Below are 22,743 nucleotides of genomic sequence, written 5' to 3' on the forward strand. Positions count from 1 at the left end.
TGAGAATACAAAAACTCAAAAGGTTAAAGCTCAGAAAGGTTAAGTGATTTGTTGAAGGTGACTCAGCTAGTCAGTGAAAGAGGCATCACAAAAATGCAGGTTTCTTGACTCCCAGTTAAGGGTTCAAACACAGTTAAATAAAATACGACTCTTATAAAGGAGTTCAAGGAAAATGATTGTGTTTATTATAATTGAACTTGAAAGAATAAAAAATAATCCCCTTGATGATTATAGCATGATTGGAAAATTACTGTGTATGATAGAGTAAGAAGTTCCAAACAAAGACAGCTGAAAAAACACATAGTTGGTATATTAAAAAAAAAATCACTAAACAATTTAGCCCTAAGTATGAATTAATGTTCTATGAATCTTTATTGGGAAAAAGAAACATAATTTCTTTCTTCCTTGTGTGAATTAAAACGACCTATAAAACCTCTTTGTGGATTTATAATAGAAATGTTAAAATATGTGTAAGGAAGCTATTTCAAAAGTAAAGCCTCTCACCATTAACTTCAAGACTCATCTATTAAACCCCTGACATTACCAAACAACTCTGTTTCAGATCTATACAGGGGATACTATTTAAGAAAATGGTCCTCATTTTCCAGCTTACTGGAAATGATTAATCTTTTCAACAGCTTCGAGGACTACATACCATAGTTGTTATTTTTTTGTCCTTTCAACAATGACTACAAGCAGAGAGCAGCCTAGTAAATGTGTTATTGGCCAACCCATTAGAGTTCCATTATTTTCTGTCTTACATGGCTTCATGTAATGAATTTTTATAATTAAACTAATGGCATACAATTTATTTCTCCCCCTCTTTACTTTCAGGCCCCATTTCTCTTCCAGCTTCTTTGGAATAAGTTTTACACAAAAAGAAGGGAGGAAAGCCCTCCAAGTGCTTCATTACCTTAATTTCATTATGACATTTTGGAAAGCATTCTCTTTATCTGGGCTCTCTCTTTAATTTGCTGACTTTATTAAAATGTTTAAGCAGTGTTGTAATTAACAAATCACCCAGCTACCCCAGGCAACTAAGAGAAGCCTGGTTGAGAGGCTATGGAAATGGTTGGGTGGAAATGACTCCAGAGAGAATACTAGGGGTCAGATCCCCAGAAAGTAGCATTTTCTTGGCTATTTTTCAAATCCATGAGTGGTAGACTGCGTTACTGTCCACAAATAATCAGTGCCTTTCATGCTGGAGGATTATACATCTCCACCCCATTGAACTAAGGGATGACCATGTGACTGGTGTTGGCTACTTGTCACTTCCAGGCAGAACCTTTAAGAGGCAGAAGGTTTAAGAACCAGTGGCATTGCTCACCATGCTCCCTATCTCTGTGATCATGGAAGCATGTATCAAGACAGAGCTGCCATTAACCACAGTCCCTGCCTGACTAAGCTAAGTACAACCCCATTGCCAACCTGTGACGAACATGTAACGTGCGTGAAATATAAACTTTGTTGTAAGCCTCTGAGATTTTTGGGGTTGCTTGTTACTGTAGCATAATTTAGCCCATACTGACTTACATACCTACTCAATTACCACCCTGTCTCAGATAGATTAGGACAATTCTAACCTCTTTAGATAGTCTGGGGCCAGGGCCAGAAGCAGAATAAACTAGTATAATGACACGTAAAGAACAGGTTCTCTTTGCCATGAGACCAGAGGAACTGGAAGGTATCTGACCACCTTTTCTGAATGTTTTGATCAAAGATTCAATAGAGGAATCCTGATCAAAAGGGATAAAATGCAGAATAGAATTCAAATTCCCATGGAACCCAGACTTTCTGGAGCCATGGAGGCTGGACAAACCCCTGAAATTATTGTCCTGAGATAATCTTTAAAACTTAAACCAAAATAGTCCCTGAAGTCTTCTTAAAACCAAACAATAGTTTAGCTTAACTGGCAAAGAATGTCTGCCTTGAGCATTGTGCTCTTTTAAGAACTACCTATATGGGATCATATTGACAACAGAAACGCGAAAGATTAGATAGGAAAACTAGGGGGCAGTGAGTTTATATTAATAGGGAAGGAACAATTCAGAAACGGAAGGTGAGAATGGTTGGACAACTTGAAGAATGTAATCAACGTCACTGAACTGTACATGAATAAATTGTTGAATTGGTATATGTTCTGTTGTGTTGTTCTTAATAGCACCAAAAAATAAAACAAATTACAAAAAAAGAAGAAAAAGGAACAAGTTCTTTTGCTAATAAACAGAAAGCTATACAAACATGTAGGAACTGTTCAAAGCAACAGTATCTCTGTCTTTCTGAGCTACAGGTAGCATCTCTGAATACATTCTGTCTGACAGGATCTATCTATCTTGACCAAAAAAGAACGGAACTCTCTAGTCATTCTGTGATGGAGGCCCATGACTAGGAAGCTGTTAAGGTCCATGGTTATGGCTATCTCTCATGTCTATGGCTGACAAGGAGTTTCACAGAAAAGGCAAAGAAAAACAGAATGTTTCTAAAGCTGTGTTTATAAATGTGAAGAAAAAAAGAAAAGATCTGCTTTCTTAACGTCATGCAGATACACTTTTTAAAACAGCTTTATTGAGATATAATTCATGTACCATAAAATTCACCCATTTAAAGTGTATATTTTAGTGGTATATTCACAGAGTTGTACAATCGTCACTGCAATCTAATTTTAGAATATTTTCTTCACTCCAAAAAGAAACCTCATACCCATTAACAGTCACTATACGCTATCTGTTCTTCTGTCCCCTCCCACGCACCCAGTCCAGGAAATCACTACTTTCTATAGATTTGCCTACTCTGAACATTTCATGTAAATGTATTCATACAACATATGGTCTTTTGTGACTGGCTTCTTTCACTTAGCATAATGTTTTTGAGGTTCATCTATATTGCAACATATGTCAGTACTCATTCATTTTTATTTCCAAATAATATTTCATTGCTGGTTATACTATGTCTTGTTTATCCATTCATCCATTGATGGACATTTGAGTTGTTTCCACTTTTTGGCTATTAATTATGAATAATGCTGCTGCAAACATCCATGTAAAGTTTTTGTGTGGGCATAAGCTTTCAATTCTCTTGGGTGTATACATAGGAGTGGAATTGCTGTGTCATATAGTAAATCCATGTTTAATATTTTTAGGAACTGTGAAACTGTTTTCCAAAGTGGTTGCACCATTTTACATTCCCAAAAAGAATGAACGAGGATTCCAATTATTCATCAAACTTGCCAACACTTGTTACTGTCTGTATTATTTATTTATTTTAGCCATCCTAGTGTGTGGGAAGTGGTAGCTCATTGTGGGTTTCATTTGTATTTCCCTCATGACTAATAATGTTGACTATATTGTCATGTGCTTGTTGGCCATTTGTATATCTTCTTTGGAGAAATGTCTATTCAAATCCTTTGCCTATTGCTTTGTTTTTTTTTTTTTTTTGGTCTTTTTCTTGTTGTTGAGTTGTAACACTTATATATATATTCTGAATACAAGTGCCTTATACTTGTATAGTTAAAAAAAATTTTGCAGACTCTTTAGGATTTTCTATATACAAGATCATGTCATATGCAAATAGAGATAGTTTTATTTCTTTCTTTACATTCTGGATGCCTTCTATTTCCTTTGTGTACCTAATTTTTCTGCCTACAGCTTCCAGTACAATGTTGAATAAAAGTGGCAAGATCAGACATCTTTGTCTTGTTTCTGATCTTAGGGAGACAACATTCAGTCTTCCTCATGATCTTAGCTGTGGATTTTTCAAAGATGCCCATTATTCCTAGCTCATTGACTGTTTTATCATGAAATGGTTTTGGATTTTGTCAAATGCTTTTTCTCCATCTACTGAGATGACCATGTGTTTTTATCTTTTATTCTAATTACATGTGCTTTACATTGGTTGATTTTCTTATGTTGAACCACCTTTGCATTCCTGGGATAAATCCCTCTTAGTCATTCTATATAATCCTTTAATCCTATAATGCTGCTGGATCATACATTTTTTTAGAATAGGTCCCAGTGCTTTTATGTAACACAAGAAGATTTTAAGGAAATATTATACTTGACCTAAAATGGGTATGACAAAAGATGAAAATGAGGGTTTAGACAGAGTCAATGCTATTCATGAGGGTGATAGGTTTAAGATTAGATCCAAGATACTGTATAACAAGCAGTTCATAGGTGTAAAAGTCTTTCACCTTCTTGGTTAAATTTATTCCAGGGTATTTTATTCTTTTAGATGATATTGTAACACGATTGTTCACTGTCAGTGTATAGAAACACTAATTAATGATTTATGTGTTGATCTTGTACCCTGTGACTTTGCTGAATTCGTTTATTAGCTCTAGTAGCTTTCTTGTGGATTGTTCATGGTTTTCTATCTATATAGGATCATGTCATCTGTGGACAGAGATAGTTTTACTTCTTCCTTTCCAATTTAGATATTTTTCGTTTACATTTCTTGCCTAATTACTCTGGCTAGACTTTTCAGGACAATGGTTAAAAGCAGTGGTGAAAGCGAGCATCCTTGTCTTGTAACTGACCTTAGGTGGAAAGCTTTCAATGTTTCACCATTTGAGTATGTTAGCTGTGGGTTTTTCATAAATGCCCTTTATCATGTTGAGTAAGTTCCTCTCTATTATTAGTTTTCAGAGTGTTTTTATCATAAAGGGGTGTTGGATTTTGTCAAATGCCTTTTCTGTATCAATTGAGATGATTATGTACATTTTTTCCTCTTCACTCCATTAATGTGGTACATTACCTTGATTAATTTTTGGAAATTAAACCAACCTTGCATACCTGGGATACATCTCCCTTGGTCAGGGTGTATAATACTTTTTATGTTTTGCTGGATTTGGTTTCTTGTATTTTGTTGAATCCTTTTGAGTCCTTATTCATAAAGCATATTGGTGTATAGTTTTCTTGTAATGTCTTTGTCTGGTTTTGGTATCAGAGTAATACTGGCCTCTTACAATGAGTTGGAAAGCGTTCCCTCCTCTTCTGATTTTTGGGAGAGTTTTATCAGGTTGAGGAAGGATTGGTATCCAGCCTTCTTTAATTGTTTGGTAGAATTCACCAGTGAAGCCATCTGACCCTGAGCCTTTCATTGTGGGAAGTTTTTACATTACTGATTCACTTTCTTTACTTGTTATACATGCATTCAGATTTTCTATTTCTTCACTTGTTCATATTATCCTCTTATAATCCCTTTTTTAATCTGTATTGTTGGTAGAGATGTCCCCTCTTTCATTCCTGAGATTAATAATTTTCATCTTCTTTCTTTTTCTTTCCTTTTCTCTTAGTCTGTCTGGTTAAAGGTTTGTCAATTTTGATGATTTTTTCAAATAACCAACTTTTGGTTTTGTTGATTTTCTCTATTGTTTTTCTATTCTCTATTTCATTTATTTTCACTCTAATCTATTAGTTTCTTCTTTTTGCTTTCTTTAGATTTAGTTTGCTTTTCTAGTTTCTTAAGGTAAAAAGTTAGATTATTGATTTGAGATATTTTTACTTTTTAAATATAGGTATTTTCAGCTATAAATTTCCCTTTAAGCACTGTTTTAGTAGCATACTATAAGTTTTGGTATGTTGTGCTTTTTTCTCCATTCATTTCAAAGTGTGTAGTTTTTTTTTTTTAAATTCCTTTGTGATTTATTCTTTGACTATTAGTTACTTAAAATTGTCTTGTATAATGTCCACATATATTTGAATTTCTCTAATTTAGTTCTGTTATTGATCTCTAATTTCATTGCATTGTATCATTTCAATCCTTTCAAACTTATTGAGTTTTGTTTTACAACCTAGTGTATGGTCTGTCTTGGAGAATATTCCATGTTCTCTTCAGAAGAATGTGTATTCTACTGTCATTGGGTGAAATGTTCTCCAGATGTCTGTTAGGTCTAATTAGTTTATAGTGGTTTTCAAGTCTTCTATTTCCTAGCTGATTTTCTGCATAGTTATTTTATCCATTACTAAAAGTGGAGTATATAAGCCCTCAACTATTTTGGTAAAATTGTCTATTTTCCCTTTAATTTTGTTAGTTTTTGCTTCAAGTATTTTGGACTCTGTTTTTAGAGGCACGTATGTTTATCATTGTTATATCTTCACGGCAGATTGACCCTTTTGTCATTATAAAATATCCTTCTTTGTCTCTAGTAAAAATTTTTGTCTTAATGTTTATTTTGTGTAATATTAGTATAACCACTCCATTTCTCTTTTGGTTACTCTTTGTACAGTATATCTTTTTTCATCCTTTAACTTCAACCTATTTGTGTCTTTGAATCCAAAGTGTTTCTCTTGTAGGCAGCACATAGTTGGATCATTTTCTTTTTACTTTTTTGTTTGTTTGTTTGTTAAATCCATTTGGCAACTTTCTGTCTTTTGGTGGGAGTGTTTAATCCATTTACATTTGATGTAATTACTGATAAAGTAGAATTTATGTCAGCATTTTGCTATTTTATTTCTTTTTATGCCTTATCTTTTTTGTTTCTTTATTCTTTTATCGTTGCTTTCTTTTTTGTTAAATAGATATCATCTAGTGTACCATTTTAATCTTCTTGTTTTTTTTCTTTTAGCATAATTTTTGAGTTACTTTTTAGTGGTCACTCTGGGAATTATAATTAATATCTTAACTTAAAATGATCCAATTCACATTAATAGTAGCAAAATTTTAATAGTATACAGAAACTTTGTTCCATTTTACCTTCATTCCCTCTCTTAGCTTTGCACTATTATTGTCATACGAAGTACGTCTTTATGAATTATCAGCCCATTGACACATCTTTATAATTAATGCTTTATGTAGTTGTCTTTTAAATCAGTTAGAAAAGTTACAAAATGTTTACAGTTTTTTTTAATTTACCCATGTAATTATCATTACCAGTGCTCTTTATTTCTACATGTAGATTCAAATTACCACTAAGTATTCTTTCATTTTAGTTTGAAGGACTCCTTTTAGTACTTCTTTTAGAGCAGGTATGCGAGTAACACATTTTCTCAGCTTTTTTTTTTTTTTAAATAATTGTGGTAAAATGTATGTAACAAAAAATGTCACTCTATTTTTAAGTGTAAATTTAGTGACATTAATTATATTCTCCATGTTTTACAACTGTCACCACTATGTATTTCCAAAACTTTTTAATCACCCCAAACAAAAACTCATTATTCCTTAAGCAATAACTCCAATTTCCTCTTTCCCCTAGCCCCTGATAATCACTAATAAACTTTTGTATCTATGCACTTGTGTATTATAGATATTGCATGTAAGAGGGATCATGCAATATATGTCCTTTTGAGTCTGACTTATTTCACTGGGTATAATGTTTTCCAGGTTCATCCATGTCATTGCATGTAGCAGAACTTCGTTCCTCCTTATGGCTGAATAGTGTGCCATTACATGGATATACCACATTTTGTTTATCCATTTATCTGTTGATGGACACTTAGGTTGTTTTCACAGTTGGATATTGTGAATAATGCATCAATGAACATTAGTGTACAAGTATCTGTTTGTGCTCCTGCTTTCAAGTATTTTGGGTATATACCTAACAGTGGAATTGCTGGGTCATATGATTAACTTTTGGAGGAACCACCAAACTGTTTCCCACTCTCTTCCAAGAGGTTCTGATAATGTGTTGGAACGTACCTTCAATCCTCAGGAAATCTACTACTCTGACTTAGCCTTCACTTACTGCTTGCATAGAGCCTCAGGGTCAGCCAGAAGTGAGAGACTGAGCCTCTCCTGCCTTTCCTGGGTATGAGACAGCCCTGCAAATGTTCATGAGCTTCTAGAGCCCCAGGAGTATGTCAGACCTTGTCAAGGTCCCCTATAGACATCTCATTCCCCACATTTTAGTTTTAAGTTTTTGGCTAATCCCTTGTTTGTCTCAACTAGCATCACAGTCTCAGGCAGCTGCAATGTTAAACAACTGCTGGTAATTGTTTTGGACAAACATCTAGGGTATAGGGTTTTTCTTGAAGAGCTAGCTCCATATCAGGTCAAATAATGACAAGGCCCTGTGACTAAAGTATTTCCAGGGAACTGCAAGAAATATAAAATAGTGACAGTGCTCTGGGAATGGAAGGGACCTTTTGAAGAACTCCAGTCCTGATGTTCCCTCTATGGTAGCTGCAAGACTGCTGTTTTCAAGGCTACTAAGGATCCAAAAGGAGGAGATGGGAATAGGCCAAGTTAAAAAGTTACAAACCCTGATGTTCTTACTGAGGTTCAGCAGTTTCCAGATTGTTGCAGGCTTTGGTTAATGTCCAGAGTTTGAGAAAAGTGGTTTTGACAGTTTTTGCCAATATTTTCATTGCTTTTATGTAGGAGTGGATTTTTAGAAGTCCTTACTATGCCATTACAGAAGTCTTGCCACTGGTATATATTTAATATAATGTCTGATGTAAAGGTATTCAGTTGCTGGGATATTAGCACCCAGTTTTAAGGGGTGAGGACCAGTAATTTAAAAATGTGTAAAGAAGTGCAATTTTTATTCAAGCATGGAATAAACTAAACTGTGAAAAGAAAACTAGGCTAGAGATGGTGCAATAAGAGCATAATCCTATTCAAGACGTGGTGACTCTGCATTAAATATTTATATAGTATTACTAACCCATTACTACCCGTGCTGGATCAGTGATGCAGAAAGCATTCCTGTTTGTATGCTTTGAGAAGTTTAATAGCTTCATATATACTTTATGAGGAAAAGTACTATTAGGTTATTGATTCTTTCTCCTTAATCATGTGGAAGCTTTAGGGGGGAACAAAAGGGAATAAAGAAAATGCATGAAGAAATGGCAGGTTGATTGTTCTAGCAAGATTTCTGATAATCTTTTCCATTATTGCATCAAAAATCCAAACCTCAAGCTACCAGTGTGGGCTACTTTGCTGATTTAATTTTGCGCAAGTCTAAAAAATAAACAAAATGCATAAAAGAAAAATTCAGTCTCCATTATTGTCCATATCGTTATGGAAGATAAGGATATATTCTGATGCTGCTCATTCCCCAAATAATTAAGAGTAAGGCTCTACTTCCATATTTGAAAAAAGTTCTCCTTGATTAATTTATTTCCTAGTAAAATAATTCGAGATCGTCAAAGAGTGACTGTATTTACTACACACAACAAGGCTAAACCTTTGCAATTAATTGATTACAGTGTATCTATATTCCAAGTTCCCTAAAGAATGTCTTCAAAACACAGGGTTTTTGCAGCCTTGGAAATGTTTATTTAATAATTTGATAAATTGTTGGATTTCTCGCCTGAGATAGTTTTAACTATTATATAGCCAAATCAGCGAGGCTCAAACAAGATTTCACTTCTCTATGGAATTCATGTTCTCTTAGCTCAGCCAAGCACAAAACAGCTAATGCCGTCACATTTGAAAAGCTTTTATGCTGAATTTGACACAAAAGCAATCACAAAGCAGACAAAAAAGGAGTTTCTCTTTCAAAAGCTGAAAGGAAAAGAAAAATAAATGAAAACTCTAAGTCTGGGTAAATCTCTCTTGACACTGGAAAAGAAAATTTAAGATGATCAAGAAATAATTTCCCCAAAGCATCCATGGCCATGTATGGGCCAGTCTTAATAGCCTGGGGGACAGGTTGTGAACTCAACCAAGATTCTGCCAAATGAAATAAATCCCATGATGATCATTGCTGGCAGTTTTTGGTGCCACTGGCATACCATCTTGCCTGTTATGAAACTTTTAAATGGCACTATCTCTCATATGACTCTGTCATAGCCTACTGGCAGGGGTTTTGATTAGGATGGAAATCTTGTAAGATTTTCCCTGACATCTGTCTTTCCATCTCAAAAGAACATTATCACACCTGGGCCATGAAGACGATAAAAAGAAGTCACGTGGTTAAAAAAGTCAACAACTTACTCACTTCATGTTTTGTTTCCTAAAAATTAAGGGTTACTCAGCAAAGAAAGAAACTATAAATATATTATAGATATCTCTCAATGACCTGCACATGAATTATTGACATCCCAGGACGTCTGCAGTCTGTTCTTTCGCCAAATCAAGACTCTCTTGTTATTGCCTCTTTCCACCCTCATCATGTTTTCAGGATGGGCTTTTTCCAGATGCTATCTCAGGTTTGATTTCTATTTTGTGAAAGGCTGTTATTTTTTTCTCCACTAGAAGAAGACGACATTTTCTAAATGTCCAACCAGTAAGAGATGGTTCAATAGAAGATGGAAACTTAATGAAATATTGCTAAGAATTAAGACAGATTGTTATTAAATGCTATGTATCAACATAGATAAATATTTATGCAACAACACTCAGTTTAAAAATCCAAATTCAAAATTTTAGCTACATTATGAGGACAATTAAAAAATACGTAGACTAGAGCTAGAAGAGATTATGAACAATGAAAAGCAATTATGACTTATTAAAATATCACGATTGTTGGTGATTTTTTTCTGTAGTTCTGTTATGGCCACAGGTTTAAATTTTCAAAGAGTATAACAATACTGGTGGTTGTCTTTGAAACCATTTCATTGTCACTCATTAGTGACAGTGAGGGTACAGTTGTCAGTGATGTTGCTGCAAGGGAGGCTGAATGTTGTAATCATAGTTCTCTGACCCTGTAGGCACAGCCTGATGATTGCCTTATGAGGCTCGGACTGATGATTGCCTTACGAGGCTTGCCAGCTCTCTTGAAAATCTTAGCCACATAGACTCAGAAAGAACATATGGAGCAAGAAGATTCTGGTCAAATTATCTATGGTCTCCTAATTTTTATACTTTCTTCCTAAAAGAAATTTGTAAGTACTAAGCCACCTAATGTCATTCAGTAGTAATAAGACATTAGCCGTAAGATGAGATCCCTGCTTTATATGCTCCCTAACTTTAAAAAAAAAGTCTCATTAAAAATGGAATAAAATTTGCAAGTATCTTTTTAGTTTTTTCACCGCATAACAGAATATGAAAACTTCCCCCCAGCATATTATTTCATTGCTTTTATTTTCTACCTGTTGGCTTATAAGTAATGTAATTTTATTTATCAATAAACAATTATAATTGTCATTCTTTTTGATCTTCATCACATTTTCTTGATTCATTTTAGCCACAGAGACAACAGGTTGAAGAAGAAATCTGTGAAATCATCTCCAATAGCAATCACTATGCATTCATATACCAATTCTGTTACGTATAAGATGGGTTATTGAACTTCTTTAGGCTTCAGTTTTCTTAACTGTAAACTGGGAATTTCATAGAGGGTTGTTGGGAGAATGAAATAAGCCAATGTATGTAAAGTGATTAGCACAGTTTTTGACACAGCTGAAACCTGTCCACTGTGGGTAACCCTGCTGGTATTTGAATACTGGTGGCATAGCTTCCAGCATCACAGCAACATGCAAGCCCCCACAGTACAACAGACAGACATGTGGGAGATTTGACACACAGGAAGCACTTAATAAATATTAGTATTAACATTAAGGTTACTTTTGGTTTTAGCATATGCCATTCAGGAAATGGACAGGGAAATTACAGCTTTGGCAATCTTGATCTGTTTTATGAACTTACACTGAAATTGCATCAATAAATATAATTAAATTCCTAAAGACACATAACACAAACAAAAATATCAGTTCAGTTAGATAATGACAGAGCCATAATGTAATTTTAGACTGACCATTCAAAAGAAAAATTATCATTTCAAAAGTTTGATAAAGATAGCACCTATAATGCAATCTTTTCTTTTTTGCTTGCTTTTGGTGTTTAAAGTATCTAAATATTTTGAAAAACTCAATTATTTGTTTTCTCCTTTACACATTTCCTTTTGCGATTCTTTTTGTTTCTTATTTAAAGCCCTTTGATTTTTTAAGAGGTATTAAACTCTAACCATTCTTGCTATCACTTGAGGATTCTCTTAGATTTTAAGACTATTTCTCTTCTGCCAATTTGCAGAGTCCTCTTGCACTAATCAAATCTAACATTATGTGCATCTCATCTCTCCTTCCCCTCATTAACTCAAGGATTCAGTTCAAATTCCTTTTCCCTGTGAATTCCTCCTCACCAGTTAACCACTTTGGTTCCTGACCTCCCTTATCTGCTGATTCATAATATCCTAAATTTATTGAGAGGGAAAGAGGTAGTAGAACCTACAGAGTACATTATGGACAAGACCAGAGTCTTGAGAATAACCATATGGATTGTATATTCAGATAGTCAGACCAGGAATTAGAAAAACGATCATTAGAAAGTCCTAATTCATCTATGTTCATCCATTGCTGAAATTCTTAGTGGTAACAAGTAATTTGTGAAAGAAAGTATTTTTATACATCTAGATGGTGCCTCCAATAGAAGTAAGGACAAACCAAAAAAAAAAAAAAAAAAAAACCATTGCTGTCAAGCCGCTTCCAACTCACAGAGACCTTATAGGACAGAGTGGACTGCCCCATAGGGTTTCCAAGCAGTGGCTGGTGGATTCAAACTGCCAACCTTCTGGTTAGCAGCCAAGCTCTTAACCACTATGCCACCACTGTGAGGACAAGATTTTAATTTGTATGGGAAGAATGTTCGAAAGCCACACAGAATTTTACGGTTCTGTCATTACTTCTGATGATGATGATGATAGGTGGCTCAGGTCCTTTGAAAAAGTAGCTGTGACAGAGACTGTCTAAATGTTCACTAATCCTATTTACTCTTCCAGAAATTAAGTTGGGAACAAGTTCTGACCAATGGGATGTGGGTGGAAGTGGTACACATACATAATTTCCAGGCCTGGCCATAAAACTTCATAGGTTGACTGACCACATTCTCTCTTCCCCTTCTGCAGTCACCTTAGGCATCCATATACTTAAAATGATAGTTTTACAAAATTACAAAAACCTTCATTCCCAAGTCACCATTTGGTAGAGAACTCCTAAGAAGGGCTTTTCAATCCACACTGAACTGTGGCATAACTAAGAAATTAACCTTTATTGTGTTAATCTATTGAGATTCCAGGGTTTCTTTGTTACTGTTTTTTAGCATAGTCTAACATGATAATTTAGAAATGGAAGCCACTTTGCCCAAGAAAACTATGTAAGTTTCTCTTTAGATGGCATAACCAACTTGAGATTATGATACTTGTTTAGCTAAAGGCTTTCTCTACCAGAAAAAAAGAAATCTATACAGGCCTCTGCTCAAGTACTCTGTCTGATCAAATTCCCACCATGTTCCTCTCCACTTAAAATCCCTTAAAGGGTCCACATCATCTAGCATTTAGGGTCTTTCAAAAATGACCCCAAAATGCCAAGCTTAAAAGGATTACATGCATGTAAGGCATCATATATGGCACTTGATAAAACATAGTCACTCAACCAATTTTATTTCCTTTCCTTTTTCCTTTTATTTTGAAGAGTTCTAGACTACTAAATTGACAGGTATTTAATGCAGTTGTGGGGGAAAGCGGAGAAGAAAGAGAAGGAAGATAAAGAACAGGAGAAAGAGTTGGGATGGTGAGGCTAGAGAATGGGAGCAGAAAGTGAGATTACACCTTATCCCCTGCCTTATTCTTACAATCACCTCCTCCCATTTCCATTCAGGAACTTCAAATAAGGTAAGAAGCAGTAGACCTGCTAATTTTTATAGGAAGGAATTAAACCCGACATGTTGACTACATGCTACTTCATAAGTATGGACATTAACTTTGAAGTGATTTAAAAAAGATGGTGCAATGTGAAAACCAGTCCACTAAATCTAGATTGTTAGACACAAGTAATGTTAAGATTGATTTCAGCCATCAGTTTTCCTCTAATCTCTACTTTACTCTTACTGAAAGTCTACTGTTCATTCCAGCTTAAATATAATTTCCCTTTAATACATTTACATTATAAATCATTGAAATTCAACCCACAGTATAATTTCATTGATTGTAAACATTTTTTTTTTAATTTTAAGAACGTATCTTTGATACTAACCTTAGTTTCTGTGATTTTCTTTTGGATTGCATCCATTGTGTAGGGACCCTCCTTCCATGAATCAAACTTGGCTCTGGCCTGCCCCAAGACCTGCTCAGCTTCTTCCTTTGCTTCCAGCCACTGTGTTGAATCCTTTAACATTTCATTCAACTGTTGCCTCCGGCTCTGAAGGTGTTCCTGTACTTCATCCCACTGACTCTGAATTCTTTCAACTGGAAAATAAAAAGAGTAATGAATATATAGTAGTAAATGCTAAGTGTGGAGAAGTCATTTGAAATTTAAAATCCATACATTATCTTATATCTTATATTTCTCATTAAAAAACATTGTTCCTTGTGTTATACCTAGGACTATAACAATAGGAAGCCTTACTTTTTTCAGATAGCCAACATGTGTTTCTGTTAAATTATCTTCCTGAAGGTGACCTAGACCATCAGTATTATATCTAAAAATGTGTCTTTGCCTATTATTAATCACTAGAGACAAAAATGAACCATCTTTTAGAAAGGTATCATAGCAGAATGCCCATATCCCCTTGCTCTTACCACTTCAGCATCTAACGGTGTCTAACTTCCAACTGTCAGCATTCATATTTCATTGTCTGAGGACTCTCTATTGCCACCAGCTTCTGTTTACCATCTAAGTGACAGTCTAGAAGACCCAGGGAATTGATGGCCACCCCTTTGCCACCAGGAGCAGCCTGTAACCAATGACTGATGGGAATCGGGGTATGAATACTCCAGCTCCACTGAACCTAGAGAAGATAACTCCAAGGCATTATTAGCTCAGAGTTTACAAGGGTTCCCAAATTTTCCTCAGTGGAATAAAGCTCCAGTGGCCCACAGTGGTAGCTTGCTTGATAAAAATCCTTTACTGGCTGCCTTGCCTTCCCTGTCTCACTTCCCCAGTCCCCCGCTGATGTTTCCTTCACCTGCCAAATAAACTACTTGCGCTCAAAATCTTTTTCCCAGGGTCTTCTAGGGGAATCCAAGAGCAGATAGGTATACTGGAAGCATCTTGTAACAGTATATTAGAATCTATGCCAGGTACATTCTGTGAGTAAGACTGGCTAATATTGAGGCTATTTTTGGTATCATTGTGAGTCTAATATGGTTGTCTTATAGATTCTGCCCGGAATGATTTATTTTAGAATATAGAAAATAAACAAGACCACGTTCTTTTTTCTGAACAACTTCTTTAAGCTGCTTTTGTGAAAGAAAAATAATGTCAGAGGAAACAAGTAATAAAATCACCATCTACTTCATCCCTTAAGCGAGAAACCTGACAGACATTCTGTATTTTTCCCTAACGCTCATCCGACACCATACGTACTCAGTTACTGAGTTCTCTCATAAACAACTTATCCCCTCTTTCCTCATTGCCACAGCAAAGCTCTATCATTTTTGGCCTACACTTCTGTAATAGCCTCTATACAGTCCCCTTACTTCAAGTCTCTGTTTTCCAATGTAACTTCTCTACTGTAGACAGAGTAATAATATAAATCTTATCACCCCACTCACTCATTTAAAACCCTTGCCTCCCCACTGTCTTCTGGAATATCTGAACTTGACAAACATGTTCCTCTGTATCTGGCCTGGTTTATCTGAGAGGTTTATTTACAAAGGAACAAATTATAACACAAACAGAGTGTAGGAAAACCACTAAAGAGGATGCAAGGACCTGGGCCTTGTAGCAGTGGAGCTATTACTACATCTAGGCCTAAGGGATGAGGGGAGAGAGAAGTGGATGGAAGCAGAGGCTCATGATGAGAAACCACTGGGAGAAAAGTAGTAACCTTTTGTCAAGGTACATAGCCAGCCCAAGGCAACATTACAGGGAGGGAACTAGGAGAATAAATATCCTTAACTCACTCTCCTCCTTTTCAATAGCCTACTAGGGCTCCCCAGTGGCAAAACCAACTGGAAGCCAGAGGGCATGGGAGCCCAGTGACGGTATAGGTCAGCCTCCCAGAGCAGAGAGCAGAATAGAGAAGGATAAAGATTGGCTATGGAGGGAGAAACAAAATGCATACAGCACAGTACTTTAGACTGTGCTTCTTATTTCATGGTGCAGGGTTAGTCCTTCTTAATTAACCCCGTTGTTGCCTCCATAGTTATGAGAAGTTATGAGTTATATGAGTACTTAAAATATTTTATAAATAAGCATAGGGGCTATATAGACCCTATAAGACTAGTGACTGTGACAAGTCAAGAATTCAGTCCCCAGAGTATGTAAAACCAAGTGGCACTTATTATTATGTTGTTGTTGTTAGATGCCCTTTAGTCAGTTCCAACTCATAGCGACCCTGTGTACAACAGAATGAAACACTGCCCGGTCCTGCGCCATCCTCACAATGGTTGCTATGTTTGAGCCCATTATTGCAGCCACTGTGTCATACCATCTCATCAAGGGTATTACTCTTTTTGCTGACTTTACCAAGTATGATGTCCTTCTCCAGGGACTGGCCTCTCTTGATAACATGTCCAAAATATGTGAGATGAAGTCTCGCCATCCTCGCTTTTAAGGAGCATTCTGGCTATGCTTCTTCCAAAACAGATTTGTTCGTTCTTCTGGCAGTCCATGGTATATTCAATATTCTTTGCCAACACCATATTTAAAAGGTGTCTATTCTTTTTTAGTCTTCCTTATTCATTATCCAGCTTTTGCATGCATATAAGGTGACTAAAAATACCATGGCTTGGGTCAGGCACACCTTAGTCCTCAAAGTGACATCTTTGCTTTTTAACACTTTGAAGAAGCCTTTTGCAGCAGATTTGTCCATTGCAATACGTCACTTGATTTCTTGACTGCTGCTTCTATGGGCATTGATTGTGGATCCAAGTAAAATGAAATCCTTGACAACTTCAATATTTTCTCTGTTTATCATGATGTTGCTTATTGGTCCAGTTGTGAAGATTTTTGTTTTCTTTACATTGAGATGTAATCCATACTGAAGGCTGTAGTCTATGATCTTCATCAGTAAGTGCTTCAAGTCCTCTTTGCTTTCAGCAAGCAAGGCTGTGTCATCTGCATATCGTAGGTTATTAATGAGTCTTCCTCCAATCCTGATGCCACATTCTTCTTCATATGGTCCAGGTTCTCGGATTGTTTGCTCAGCATACAAATGGAATACATATGGTAAAAGGATCCAACTGTTACACACACCTTTCCTGATTTTAAATCATGCAGTATCACCTTGTTCTGTTAAAATAACTGCCTCTTGGTCTATGTACAGGTTCCAAGTGAGCACAATTAAGTGTTCTGGAATTCTCATTCTTGACAATGTTATTCGAAATTTATTATGATCCACACAGTTGAATGACTTTGCATAGTCAATAAAATACAGGTAAACATCTTTCTGGTATTTTCTGCTTTCAGCCAAGATCCATCTGACATCAGCAATGATATCCCTCATTCCACATCCTCTGCAGAATCTGGCTTGAATTTTCTGGCAACTTCCTTGTCAATGTACTGCTGCAACCACTTTTGAACTATCTTCAGCAAAATTTTACTTGCAAGTGATATTAATGATATTGTTCGATAATTTCCGCATGCTATTAGCTCACCTTACTTTGGAATGGATACAAATACGGATCTCTTCCTGTCGGTTGGCCAGGTAGCTATCTTCCAAATTTTTTGGCATACAGGAGTGAGCGCCTCCAGCATTGTATCCATTTGTTGAAACGTCTCAGTTGGTATTCCATCGATTCCTGGAGCCATTTTTTTTTTTAACCCATGCCTTCGTTGCAGCTTGCACTTCTTCCTTCAATACCATCAGTTCTTCATTATATGCTATCTCCTGAAGTGGATGAACATCCACCAATTCTTTTTGGTATAGTGACTCTGTGTTTTCCTTCCATCTTCTTTTGATGTTTCCTGCATTGTTCAATATTTTGCCCATAGAATCGTTCAATATTGCAACTGGAAGCTTGATATTTTCTACAGTTCTTTCAAGTTGAGAAATGTCGAGCGTGTTCTTCCCTTGTGGTTTTCTAACTCCAGGTCTTTGCACATGTCATCATAATACTTTACTTTGTCTTCTCGAGCCACTCTTTGAAATTTTCTGTTCAGCTCTTATACTTCATCATTTCTTCCATTTGCTTTAGCTACTTTATGTTTAAGAGTAAGTTTCAGAGTTGTTTCTGACATCCATTGTGGTCTTTTCTTTCTTTCCTGTCTTTTTCATGACATTTTGCTTTCTTCATGTATGATATCCTTGATGTCATCCCACAACTCATCTGGTTTTAGGTTATTAGTTTTCTGTGTGTCAAATCTTTTCTTGAGATGGTCTCTAAATTCGGTGGGATATACGCAAGGTCGTATTTTGCCTCTCATGGACTTGTTTTAATTTTCTTTAGCTTCAACTTGAACTTGCATACGAGTGATTGATGGTCTGTTCCACAGGCAGCCCCTGGCCTTGTTCTGACTGATGATATTGAGCCTCTCTATCCTTTCTTTCCACAGATGCAGTTAATTTGATTCCTTTGTATTCCATCTGGCGAGGTCCGTTTATGTTGTAGAAAAAAGGTATTTACAATGAAGTTGCTGGTCTTGCAAAATTCTATCATGCAATCTCCCACATCGTTTCTATCACCAAGGCCATATTTTCCAACTGACGGTCCTTCTTCTTTGTTTCCAACTTTCACATTCCAATCACCAGTAGTTATCAATGCATCTTGATTGCATGTTTGATCCATTTCAGACCACAGAAGTTGGTAAAAATCTTCAATTTCTTCATCTTTGGCCTTAGTGGTTGGTGTGTAAATTTGAATAATAGTTGTACTAACTGGTCTTCCTTGTAGGCATATGCATATTATCCTACCACTGACAGTATTGTACTTCAGGATAGATCTTGAAATGTTCTTTTTGACAATGAACACAATAACATTCCTCTCCAAGTTGTCATTCCTGGCATAGTAGACCATATGATTGTCTGATTCAAAATGGCCAATACCAGTCCATTTCAGCTCACTAATGCCTAGAATATCAATCTTTATGTGTTTGATTTCATTTTTGACGACTTTCAGTTTTCCTAGATTCATACTTCGTACATTCCATGTTCTGATTTTTAACGGATATCTGCGGCTCTTTCTTCTTATTTTGAGTCATGCCACATCAGTAAATGAAGGTCTCAGTGGCTTTACTCCATCCACATCACTAAGGTCGACTCTACTTTGAGGAGGCAGCTCTTCTCCAGTTGTATTTTGAGTGCCCTCCAACCTGAGGGGCTCATCTTCTGGCACTACAATCAGACCATGTTCCACTGCTATTCATAAGGTTGTCTCTGGGCAACTTTTTTTTTAGAAGGAAATTGCTAGGTCCTTCTTCCTAGTCTGTCTTAGTGTGGGAGCTCTGCTGAAATCTGTCCACCATGGTTGACCCTGCTGGTATTCGAAATACTGGTTACACAGCTTCCAGCATCAGAGCAACACGCAAGCCACCACAGTATGACAAACTGACAGATGAGTAGTGGATAGTCAAATTACAAACCATTTTTTCAACTCATCATAGGAGGTGCCTTTAGTGTGCATACTTGGTACCTCCTTTCTTAGCCTATTATTATATACTATATGCACTTGATAATAATAAATTGAGTTTCTCTGAAAATAGCCTGATTCCCATTTGCCTTCACCTTAATTAGCCTTAATCAGTAACATTTTAGTATGCTAGCAGAATTTCTAGAATGCCTAGTGTTTTTGACATACACATGGTAAACTGCTTGCACTCTTGCCAGTGCATGTTTTGTACATTCTATTGTTCATTTCATTAGGATAGACTCTATATTTTAAAAAAGTCATCACTTCATGTTGAGAAGAAGAAAGTAGGTCTTCCCATTATGTGGTTAGAAGTTTCTTAATTGGGAAAAAAGAGGGATCTTTTATAGCCCAGACCATTATTTCAGACAAACATACCATTTGAATGCTTGTTGAATCACAACGATGGAAGATTTTCAGCCAAAAGGCGTCATAGGTGTGTAATGTAGCATGACAAAATGGTCAATTAGGTTACGCATCCCACTGAGGGTGTGCCTTTTCATTCTTGACCTTCAACTGTGTACTATTATCAGACAATACTTGACTAAATAAATTTGCAGTCTAGAGTGTCACTCAATAATCCATCTACCTCTCCATGCACCAGCACCCCCACCTATCCATCCATCCATCTAGCCAGCCAGTCTCCTTTCATTTAGCATCTACCAGATACCAGGCATTTTGCTAAGAACTGGGGAAACAAAGGAGTCTAAGACAGATTCTCTGGCTTCTGGTTTGGTTGCCTGTTAGATGGTGTTATTCATTCTTTTCCCAGAGAATACAGGATGAGTAGTTCTAGGGAAAAGATAATGAGTTCATCATGGACCCATTCAGTAAGATGTTTTGAGGATCATTCACATAAGACTATCATTTTAGACAGTTGGACTGAAGGGTCTGGAGCAAAGCTAAGAGTTTTGAGAAAGACAGAGAGAGAGAGAGAGAGGGAAATATCCAGGATTGTAAATTACCACAGAAAAGTAGATACTAAAGCCATTAATGTGAACACATTCTCATTGGATTGGCATATATAAATTGAGCAGAGCAGAGGGTAAGGATAGAGCCCTGGAAAATACAACATATAAAGACCAAATAAAGAAAGCTGAGTAAAAAAGATTAACGAATAGCTAGAGAGGTATGGCTCCTGAGGTGGCGCAGTTTGTGCTCGACTACTAACCTAAAAGTTGGTGGTACAAATCCACCCAGCAGTAGTGTCTAAGAAGGTCTGCTGGTCTGCTTCCGTTAAGATTACTGCCAAGAAAACCCTATGGCGCAGTTCTACTCTGTAACACAGGGGTCACCATCAGTTGGAGTCAACTTGATGGCAATGGGTTTTTTTTGTTTGGTTTTTTTTTTGTTTGTTTGTTTGTTTGTTTAGAGATGGAGGATGAATATCAGGAAAGAGTACTTTCATAGAAACAAGAACAATTTTAAAAAAACAGGAGTGGTTAACACTTTTAAATGCCATAGATGTCCCAAGAGATAATACAAATCATGGTAATGAACATTTGTTTGAATATCTACTCTGTTCAGAGTACCGTTTTAAGTTCTTTACCTATATTAACTCATTTAATCATCACAATAATCCTATGAGGTAGGTATCCTTGCCTTTGTTGTTATTATTGTTGTTACTCTCATTTTACAGATGAGGAAATCGAGACTTATATTAAAGAACTGGCATAAGGTCATACAGACAGTGAGTAGTAGAGCCAAGACTTGGACCAAAGAGTCAGACTCCCCAAAGCCCATGTCAACGTGTCCATTCTCTTTGGCCACATGGAATTCCCTGAAGTCCATATAGAAAATTATTTTAGTGGAGTGGTGAGAATTTTATTGTAGGGGACTGACAAATGAATGACTATGAAGAAATAGTGACAGCAAGCTATAGCCTACTCATCCATAGCTCTTTATAAGAATGTAGCTAAAGGAGACATGAAGTCAGAGGAAGTTTTTTTTCAAAATGGGAAAAACTTGAGTATGAATATAGGTACTGAGGAGTCAAAAGAGAGAAGGTGATGTCAGATGGAGAAAGTCCCTGAGAAGGTGGGTATAGTGAACATTCATTAATTGCTACCTTCTCCTACATTCCTCCTTTCCTTTCACATTCATGTGGCTTCCATGTGATAGATGCCTCCGCCCTCAGCTCTATGGGTGGGGCCTGATGGTTTTAATACATTCTCCTGGCCTCTGTGGTTGATTTAGGGATGGACTTATGTTCCAAGTAAGGCCCTGAGAGCAAGAAAACAACTCTAGTATTTTTTGTTTGCATTTGACTAATAACCTAAAGGTTGGTGGTTCAAACCCACCCAGTGGCACCACAGAAGAAAGTCCTGGTGATCTGCTTCCATAAAGATTACAGCCAAAAAAACCCGATGGAGCAGTTCTACTCTGTAACACGTGTGGTCGCTATGAGTCAGAATCGACTCCACAGCAACAAGTTTGGTTTTGGTTTTGCCTGGTTAAAGCCACGGTTTAAAATATATCCTATTCTTTTTCCCCTTTTAGTAGATCTTTAATAACTAACCTCCCTCTCATATGTTATCATCACATATAAAGACTTCCTCTGCTCTTTTATGTGCAGTCATTTGCTCCCTCCTGCGGACTCCCATAGCACTTTGATAATTTTTTTTAATACTTGTACTATGTACTACTATAATTTATAGCAGACACTGCAAGATCAAGGATAGACTCTGCAGCAGATGCTGGTGGTGCCCCACCTGTATTTTCTTGGCATTCATTACTCCAGTATATGTCAGCGGGTCTACTGCAAGCACTTATGGCCTGAGGGCTTTCTCTTAGCCTGGTCTGTGTACAAGCCAGAAGTGCTGGGGAGTTAATGCCCCCGGGAGCAGTACTCAGCCAATGGTGGGTGAGAGTTGGAGGATAAATACCCCTGACTCCTTGCCCTTACCTCTCATGGGTGACAACTATGAAGCATGTTTTTCACTGTCTTGCAGAGTTCTCCCATCAGGATTGAACTCCAGTTACCCACAGCAATAACCTTCTCGATAATTGGATCAATTATTGGTTTCTTTGTTTTCCATATCTCACTTTCCCACTTCCCTCCTGATACTTCCTGGAATCACCTAAATAAATCACTCCACTCACATTGTACTTCAAGGTCTGCTTCTGTGGGAACCTAGTCTAAGATAGCATTTTGTTCATTTAAAAAAAAAAATCCTTAGTGCACAGCCCAGTGCTTGATACTTGATATACTTTCAATAACTGTCTTTGAAATGAATTGCACATGTAGATTATTTCAATTATCCACTATTCCTTTTCATAATGATGTAAAAATCCACTTC

General features: G+C 36.5%; 1 protein-coding gene across 1 annotated transcript in view; it reads right to left on the minus strand.

The window, feature by feature from the left end:
• The window catches only part of DMD (dystrophin), a 2,372,918-nt gene that overhangs the window by 580,872 nt on the left and 1,769,303 nt on the right, over positions 1-22,743 (minus strand). Inside the window, exon 53 of the mRNA XM_004386236.2 lies at positions 13,911-14,122. Within this exon, the coding sequence (XP_004386293.1) occupies positions 13,911-14,122 (212 nt within the window). The remainder of the gene's footprint in view (positions 1-13,910; positions 14,123-22,743) is intronic.

This window comes from Trichechus manatus, unplaced genomic scaffold (assembly GCF_000243295.1).
Source record: "Trichechus manatus latirostris isolate Lorelei unplaced genomic scaffold, TriManLat1.0 scaffold00159, whole genome shotgun sequence".
Classification (NCBI taxonomy): Eukaryota; Metazoa; Chordata; class Mammalia; order Sirenia; family Trichechidae; genus Trichechus; species Trichechus manatus.